Raw genomic sequence first — 9872 nt, forward strand, 5'->3', positions numbered from 1 at the left:
GGTAGCGAACATACTCCACTGATGTAAGAAACTGGGACCAGTAAAACCAAGTGTTAACAAATTTTCTTTTCCATCCTCTTAAACAGGAGGTCAGGTCTTCCATATGATGAATCTCATTGACCCTTCGCAGCCATAGCTGAATGGGAGGTGGATCCAACTTCTTCCAGTAGGCCGCTATACAGGAGTTTGCAGCCACCACCAAGTGTCTGAGCACCGAGTTCTTGTACATTTTGTCTGAGAAAGGGTTGTATTGAAGAAGAAAGAACGCAGGACCCTCCGAGATCCGGCAGTCCGTCATGTGTTCGGCAATGTCTCTGACCGAGGACCAGAAAGGCTTGATAATGGGGCATTCCCAAAATATGTGTAAGAAGGATCCAAGTGCCGACTGGCATCGCCAGCAGCGATCTGACACTTCAGGCATACGTTTGTGTAATCTTTCAGGGGTGAGGTACTATCTGGATGAAATGTTAAAGTTAGATTCCTGGAACCTATTGCTAATGGATGTTTTATGAGTCCATTTCAGGATTTGCAGTCCCTGGTCCCCGGTCAAAGAAACCCCCAAGTCTTTTTCCCATTCCATAAAGTAGGATGATGAACATTGTGGGTGGGAATCTTGAGGGAGGATATAAAGTATAGATAGGGCATGAGGGACACCCCCAACACCCATGCACAGATGTTCAAATGGTGTAGTAGGTCTGTTAAACAATTCCAGAGTAGCAAGGGATCTGAGATAGTGGGAGAGCTGTGCCGCCCTCCAGTAGTCCAATCCAAAGTCCAAAGATGTTGAAGTCAACTCCGTACTACCAACCCATTTTTGCGAGGTAAGGAAATTAAGAGCTCTGGAGATCCCTCTAGCAAGTAAGTTAGTGAAAATGTGGTCCTCCATTTCTGATGCGAAGACTTGGTTTCCTAGTAAAGGGAGAAGCAGGGATGGAGAGGGTGAGAGGTCTAATTTGTGGAGGTATCGGGAGCAAAGTTCCCACGTATATCCCAATGTGGGATGTGTTTTAAGATAGGGGGCAGTTGAGACTTGTAGCCATGGTAATGAACTCAATAGAAAGGGTGATGAGCATTACTCCAACTTCATCCATTGTTTGGTTCTACCATTGCCGCACCAATCAACCACTCTAGTTAAATGGGCCCCTAGATGGTAATGAAAAAAATTGGGTACCTCCAGCCCGCCTGCCAGCTTTGATCTTGCCAGTTGTGATCTGCTGAGTTTGGGGGCCCTTTTGTGCCAAATAAAGCTGAATATTTTAGCAGAGAGATTCTTGAAAAACGAGCTAACTACCTTTATGGGAAGAGTTTGAAATATGTACAGGAACATGGGAAGGATGTTCATTTTAATTATATTGATACGTCCCATCCAGGAGAAGGCCTTCTGATCCCACTTGTGGAGGTCTTTTTGGAGAGACTGGACAAGGGGTAAATAATTAACAGAAAATAGGTCCCGCAGGTTTCGCGTTATGTTGATTCCTAAATATTGAAGTGACTGAGGTTCCCAGTTAAAGGCAAAAGAGCGTTTAAGGTGGTTACATTGCGTTCCGGTGAGAGAGATGTTGAGAGCAGCAGACTTTGGGAGATTAATCCTAAAATTGGATAGGGAGCCATACACCTCCGGGACAATGATTAAGTTGGGGAGCGAAGTGATTGGTTTTGAGATTGCAAACAGGAGAACATCGGCGTAAGCTGCAATTTTTTGGGACTTAGGACCAATAACTAAACCCTCTATGTCCTGTGAGGCTCTTATTGTACGGAGTAAGGGTTCAAGGGTCAGGATAAAAATCAGAGGGGACAGTGGACAGCCCTGCCATGTACCATTTGAAATCAGAAATGGTGTGGAATGTACTCCATTCACCTGTACCGTAGCAGTGGGACGGGAGTATATGGCTCGAATCCATGACATCATATTGGGTCCCAGACCGGTGTGCAGAAGTGTTTCATCCATAAACTGCCACCTGACGTGGTCGAAAAGCCTTCTCCACGTCGGTAGACAGTAGCTTGAATGGGGTCTTTTTTGACTGAGCATAATGGATCCAACTAAGTACTCTCGTGTTATTGTCCCTAGCCTCCCTGCCGGGTATAAAACCAGGCTGGTCATAGTGCACCAGTCCATGTACTACTCTAAAGCAATCTGGTCGCCAGTATCTTCGTGAACAGTTTCAAGTGTTGAAGCAAAGAAATAGGGCGGTAGCTGGCGCAGGAAGAAAAGTTTTTGCCTTCTTTGTCGAGAACCCTGATGGTAGCCCGCAGGGAGTCCAGGGAGAAACCAGAGCCATCCATTATGGAAATGTACACCGCAATGAAATAGGAATTCAAGAAGTCACAGAAAGTTTAGTAGTAGGAAAGAGGGAGTGGGGTGCTTTACCTGTGGGGGTGATTTTAGCATTGTGGAGCTCTCCTGCTGTAGGTGGAGCCTCCAATGCCTCCTTAACATCCGTAGGGATTGTCAGCATTTTGGAATTGGTAAGGTACTTTTTAATTGCCTCCAATCTGTTACTGTTTTGTGAAGGTGTATCGGATCCCGTGACAATATAAAGATCAACATAAAAGTTCCTGAAGGAAAGCACAATGTTGTCCTTATGGAAGAGTTTACTACCAGCTCTTCCCATGCCATGCTGATATTTTGGCTTTGATGCTTTGTGAGTATCTGATGCAGAAAAAGTATAGGAGTTAAAAATTCTGACGCTATTCTGTCTTTCATATACATGCATGCATGCATTTTCAAGGTCTGTAACATAAAAGTACTGCAACCAGACATATCTCAAAACTACTCACATGTAGGACTGGAAGACTTTTCTAAAGCCGCCCGACTCTCTGGAATGATCTTTCTTGTCCTTTTTGGCTTGCTCCTACTTCCTACTTTCTTCTCATTTAAAAGAGCATTTAAACCCATTTTTTTAAAGTTGCCTACCTGTACTGTCCTGTCTCATAAAACCCTCACTACTTCTCATCACTCCCTATCTCCCCTACCATTGTGTGTGACTTCCCCCACCTCCTAGATTGTTAGCTCCTCTGCGCAGGGTCCTCTCCTCCTCTTGTGTCACTGTCTGTCATTTGCAATCCCCATTTAATGTTTAGCGATACGTTATATGTTGGCGCTATAAAAAAAATCCTGTTTAATAATTAATAATAATAGTAATAATAAGTGAGTTGATGACCACAGTCTGGGCAGACCCAAATACTTATTTAGATGCCCATCTTGTTTTCTTTAGATGCCCATCTTGAGACCTCTGCTGTCTCTCCTGAGCATGCACTGCTTTACTTCCCTTTTCATAAATTCTGGTGGTGGGTACTTTACTTTTCTCTCATGTTAGACCTAGGCACGTGGATGTTGGAGGCCACCTGGGCATTTCATTTTAGAGAATGTCTTTTTTTCTTCTACCCACTTATGTGTACACTTCATATGCCTTGGAGAGATCGAGAGGGCTCTACCGGGGTTATTTGTTGGACTGTTAATTTTGAGAGACTAGTAATTCTGAGAAAAGTTTTTTGTATATTTGTTATAGGACAAGTTTAACCGGTCATGGCTATAATAATCTAGAGGTTCTAATGTAAGTAGAATTGGTCCATGTTTTTCTCTGTCTCTCCCCAGTCACCATTTTTGTTGTGTCCTTTTTCTTCTTTACAACAATGAATGACATGAAAAGTCCAAAAAATCCTCCCCAGCCCGAGTAGAAAAGCCTGTCCCCTGCCAGTTTACTATGAAAAGGGTTCTATGGAAGCAGCGGTTGGTCCAACCTGCCAGAGGTCTCCAATAAGCAGGGAGAAAAGCTCTCTGACTCAGCAAGGGGGGGGGGTCATATATCTGCAGATAGGCCACTGCTTCCACAGAGAGTGTGGGGCCCTGCTCTGCAATATGCTGACAGAGAAAAAACTTTTCTGCTTAAAACACAAATATAATTGTGCATGCAAACATGATTTGTCCCTTAAAGCTCCTCACTGGCCACCAAGTCAGCCATTGCCTCTAGCAGTATAATAAAAAAAAATCGTTTGGTGATGATGTCTGCTATAAAAATAAATTTAAAATTTACATTGGTGAGCAGAATTTCATTTGTCAGATAGCCGGGGGACACACACAAAGCTAACATCCAGATTACTCTTCCTAAATACTTGTAGACAACTTTCCTTTTAATTATTGCATTCCTTTTAATTATTTTATATCCAACAAACACTCAGAATTCTGACACTGATTACAGGGCTCTGGTAAAGTACAGCGGCAGTGTGATATTTATTTTTATTTTTTTACTGACAACATGAAATATAGATGTTACAGAACCTTGAAAAAGACAACATAAAATAAGTAAAGCCCACAAGGACTGTTTCTATGAAATCTTACAACCAATTTACACCTGTAACATGAAGATTTTCAACACTTATTACTTACTATATTTATAGTAAAAGACAAAGCAAAAACATGCAGGGGTGATAAGAATAAGATAACATTAGATACTGATGGCAAAGAGGCTTTATGGTAATGGCAAAAGCTTTCTACATGATTCTGCAAGAAGAAAAAGCAAGAAAGGGGTAAATAAGAATAAATGGTGTGCAGGAGGTGTGTAATGATAGAGGGCAATCTATAAAAAAAAGAAAAAAAAATCAAATTGGTTTCTGATCTAGCCTAGGAGGACTCCCCTGGGGATGAAAGGCTGGGAGGCTTTTTGTTTTTCGAACATTGGGTTTAGTCATGGTTGGGGTTACTTGTAGGCCATCCTCTCAGGAAAACAGGCCTTGAATTATCAATAATTTTGGGATGCTTCAATTTCACACCCCATTTTTAACTATCTCAGCCAGTTTGCCTGATATTTAAAACTCAGTAAAATTCAATGCCTAAAAATGACCATTCCTATAACATGCCACGCTATAAAATTCACTTTAGTATGCAGGTCAAGCTACTTCTCCTCTACATCTACCTACAACTCCTTATGGTTTACTGAATCCCTATAGCATCTGTCGTACTTTACCTGGTGTCAGGAAGGTGGGCAGACTGTTAAATTGCCCTGCAGAAGGTACATATGTAGATTCCATGGTTAGGGAGACTGATTTTGGATCACTAAATGGCTAATTGAAGTTAATGAAATAATATCACCAAGAAGCAAGCAAGATTGTTTGAGTTGGAATCAGCAGCTCTGATCATAAAATTTATATGGAGGAGAATTTCATGTTGAAGGATGAAGCCAACATAAATGACCAACATACTGGCCAAAAGTTTGCTGGGGGGAAGGAAGGGGCTGAATAAGAGAGGCCAAAAAAGGATGATTTGGGCACAGTGGCTACTGAAGATCCCTGTTTTCTGTTTCATCTCCTACGATTATTGTACAACTATCAATAAATACATCTCAATTGCTGGTTACATAGAGTTTACCCAAGGATTGCAGTTTATTGTCAGACACTTTGATGAGCATTTGGATCTTGTTGTCAGTGGTGGCTTTGGTCATTAGATTTCCTAATCCAGAAGTCATCATACAGAACATTTTGCAATAGGAGGAACTGCTTCATGGTCACTGACTAGTCACTAGGAGGACTTGTCACTTCCATGGCACATTGTTAGAGAAAGGGGTCTTTAGTGTTACATGGTGCATTCATGAAGGACAAGGAGGGAAATAATGTGCAATTTCTTCTCAAACCGTAGTTGTAATTAGTTCAATGTTAAACTCAAGTCAAAAGAAAATTAAAAAAAATGAAAATGTATACAATCAACTGTAAGTTTATTTGCATTTTAAAAATGCTCTATAAACACATCTAAAGTTAGTTGTAAAACAATTTTAAAGGGTATTTTTGAAAGTGTATATAAAGCTTCAGGGGACCATCTTATGGTGATCAGAGGAAGTATGCACCAGTCCAGGCACAGAGCAACCAGCTGGGGTAACAGGGCATTTCACACCTATGAGACATCAATACTGAAAACTAGTCCACTCTGTGGAAGAAGTGAATGGTTTGATTCTTGAAAGGAACTGTAAAAGTACTCAAGAAAGAAAGCCATGAAACCATGAAATGAGTTTGACAAAAATGATGAAAGTCTGAATTTAAACTTCAGACTTGTAAATCAATAAGAAATAGTTTTATGATAATCATCACCTTAGTAAGTATCCCACTCTCCCAATCTATAGTCATCTGTATTATGCTTGCAATAACTGTCTCCCATAAGATGAACGTGATTTTTCCTCGTGACATATTTTTTTTTTTGGCACTGGGCTTTTCAGAAATGAACAGTTTACAATGGCTGATATGGAGAGATAATTGTGTGGTTCTACTGTGTTAGACTGGATCTGGAAGGGTCAGAAAGTAATTACACCATTGCACTATGCACAAATAAAGATTTCACCCTTACCTCAATAATATTCTATGATTCCCCCCCTACAAAAAAAGGCTCAGAAAGGGCTTTTCAGGACAAAGCAGAAAAAGAGGTTCTTCTTGCACATAAGGTCCACATAAGCAATGCCAGAAAACTAATACGGGGTGCGGACACAGAAGGTACCATTCAATTTGTGACTTTTTTGTCCCAGACGTGCTCGCAGTCCCCAGCAGGCTGAAAGATTGTAGAGTAGGTGGCACAGGGCTCCTCAACACTTTCCGCACTATTGGAGATGGAGAGTATGATATTGTCTTGGTGGTTGCCCTGAGAAATGCATCTGCTGATTCTGGGCCCTGATGCCCAGCATCTGTTTGGAAGTGATGGGGCAGCCATGAACATTAGAAATAATATGAAAAAACACATGTACAGTGTGTTATTTCAAATACTTTTTGAAAGAGAAATTAAATTAGTGTAAGGGGTGCCGTGTATCCCTGTACTCATTTCTCCAAAGTAAGAGCCAGATATCTGAGGCATCCCTTATTGAAGGAGACTTCCATATAATAACCTCCCTCCCTGCGGACATCCAAACAATTGGGGTTACATTATGGGGATGAGGGCCTTCCCTCTTTCTTGTTTAGCAGATTCCAGAGGACATAATATGGATGAGAAGCTCCCATGCTTGCTTCCCCCATTTCCCATCCACAAAGGTCCAAAGTGTATGAAGAGATTCTGGTTTGAATATTAAGGTGCACTCCATGCTGGCATTTTCATTTAAAAAAAAAATAAACCTCACATTTTAACACATCGTATAACCATTCTATAAAAATTAGCATTAGTTACAATATATTCTTTTATGCTACAACTTCCAATCCTTTACAATACAATTGGTTTGTGTGAGTGCAAGCTTATAAAACTTTTTGTAAAACTTGTCACATTTACAGAAATGTTTCTGATTGACTTCAGATAAAACCTATTGTATGTACAAGGGTATGTATCAGGGTGCTAATAGTGGCATTTGATTGTTTCCTTTGCCCCCTAGGAGTTTTTTAAATTGGGAAATACTCTTATAGGTTTCCTTAACATTCCCTCCCTTCCTTAGCAACATTGGTGACAATAATTTGTTCAGGGGCTTTGTTAACATAAAATAAAAAATAAAACCAAAATAAAAAAGAAGGTTTCTACGATTCTGATCTAACCATTTGTGTAGGTGAACTCTGGGCCGGGCCAATGATGAAGAACGATTCCAAACCTGGTCATACGTGGGACAAGGCTGGGTTTATACTTTTACCTGGTGTGAGGAGAGTAACTGCTTGGGTTTTGATTAAAGTAATTTTCCACCAAAACATCGGTCATTCAGCTATAACAATGTATATATATATTTGGCAGAGTAAATCTGGTATTTGATAAAAGCTTTGCTGCTGAGATGGTTAGAGAGAGGATATTTTGGGTGGTATAAAAACTGCTAATTCCCCTGATGTGGGGACTGGGGAGATCAGTGGTATTGTACTTGTAGGATATTCAGAATTTACTGCAGGCTGGGTTTGTGTCAGGCCGGGAGTGTAGTGTTAGTTTATAGTGCTGTGTTACATATAATCATCATCATGGCTTGCTGCTTTCCATGAGGCTCATTGTAGTAGATTATTCCCAGGTGCAGCATATATTCCAGCAAGGATCAATCAGTACTGCACCTTGTGGTCTGCACATTATATAGCCCCGTATATCGCCATTGCTATCTACCGGCAGTGGGGCTGTTATTTCTTCACTTTTACTACATCCTCTTTGTGTTACTGTTTTGAAAAAAACAAAAGAGGTTTGTCTCCAGGTGAGGTAAATGGATTCTAGAACAGAACCAAGCAAATTCTAACACCACTATGTAAGACAACTGGGAAACCTCACACGACTGCAATAGTTCTCAAAAGTAGGATCTATATTCATCAGTGTTTGGTCAATACTCAACAAACAATCCTAACCCCCAAACAAAATAGCAGCCACTGATTATAAATAACTACACAAACATATGCCCTTGCAGGGCATCTTCATTACAAAAACGCATTCTCTGTATATGTTGTTTTATTCAGAGAGACAGATAGGAAATGGTAGCTGATGAAGTAGCTGGATGGTGTCTAGAAATTACAGGAGGAAAAGAACACTCACAGTATCACAGGAGTCATTTCGGAAAGGTGGGGTTACTAGAGCACACCAGTAAAAGCTCAGCATGTGTTGTAAGTGTATTGCCAAAGAAAACGTATACAACACTCTTTATAAAGGAGTTCACATCAGTTGTATTGTTATAAAAATCCATTTCTTCTGAATGGGATAACAGTCTGTTTATGTTCCCTGGTGTAACACACAATAACTTAACATAAACCCAGTTATACAAAGTACCACAGTGGGAACATTGACCCTGACCCCAATAGCTCCAAATTACTCTGATACAGTAAATCATCATGAGGAAAAAAATGCACAAAGATGTTATACTGTGCTTTTGGCCAACATACATACAATCATGTGTGTTGTAAATGTTTTTATAATAATAATGTCCTTGGGGAAAGCACAAAAAACAAAAAACAAAATAATGCAAAGTTAGTAGGGTCAGTTACAGAAAAGAAAAACATATATATATATATATATATATATATACAACAGCCATATTCAATTGACTATATTACATAACTTCCTAATGACATATATAGGGTATAGTAATGTATTTACCTATTTACATGTCTTGAACACCAATATGCAACAAATAATTAGGTAACAAAAAGAATATTTACCTAACTACTGTTAATGAACTGGTATGATAGTGACAAAATTACAGCTTGTAAGGATGAAAATATTCATCACTAGTTGGTGTTTTCATTTGTTGGTGAAGTGAAAAGGTAAAAAAGGCATAAAAAGGTGGGCAGGCGGTTACTTTGACTGTGGTGGTAGTGTTGGTTGTTGCCATGATATTTAAATGTAAATTGTAAATGTGTTGACATAACATTTGAAAATATTATGTCAACTACTCCAAGAAAATTAGGAGAATACAAGACAGACAGACCATAACACAGGATACTCAACCTTCTAAGAATACTACCAAAGAAACAAAGGTCATAGGAAATGTGGGGGGGTAGTCAGGTATGTTTGCTTGGATGGTATGCGTTGATGTGTTTCTTGTAATCCTCATGACTGTTAGTTTCATCTGTTTCTGAAATGTTTTTGTGCCTGGTTTGTAATGCCAGTTTCTGTTGTTTAGCAATTCTTCAGCAATGTTTTGTCATTTTTTCCACAAGTATTGTAAGAGTACAAATGTCTGCATGGTTTCCACACCAAAGTGTACTTGACTCCCCTCGTTGCCCTTGTCCCATTGTCACATAATTGTATTTGAATGTATTATGTACATAGTCCACACAACTCCTCTGTACATTTGTAGTTGTGTTATAGGTTTGTTGTCATTGTGCTGTGCTGCCTGATCTTAGCACTATTATATACAAACACACTTCCACTTGTTGTCCATACTGGTTGTGAATTAGTTGTCCAGCTGAGTTGCATACTCATTCTAACACACCTGATGGTGATGGAAGGAGGTCCAGGT

General features: G+C 39.9%; 1 protein-coding gene across 1 annotated transcript in view; it reads left to right on the forward strand.

The window, feature by feature from the left end:
- The first annotated feature begins 296 nt into the window (after nucleotides 1–296).
- Nucleotides 297–9872, forward strand: part of LOC140327541 (vomeronasal type-2 receptor 26-like) — a 49209-nt gene continuing 39633 nt past the window's right edge. The window contains exon 1 of the mRNA XM_072406931.1: nucleotides 297–448. Within this exon, the coding sequence (XP_072263032.1) occupies nucleotides 297–448 (152 nt within the window). The remainder of the gene's footprint in view (nucleotides 449–9872) is intronic.

Source organism: Pyxicephalus adspersus, chromosome 3, assembly GCF_032062135.1.
Source record: "Pyxicephalus adspersus chromosome 3, UCB_Pads_2.0, whole genome shotgun sequence".
NCBI classification, from domain to species: Eukaryota; Metazoa; Chordata; class Amphibia; order Anura; family Pyxicephalidae; genus Pyxicephalus; species Pyxicephalus adspersus.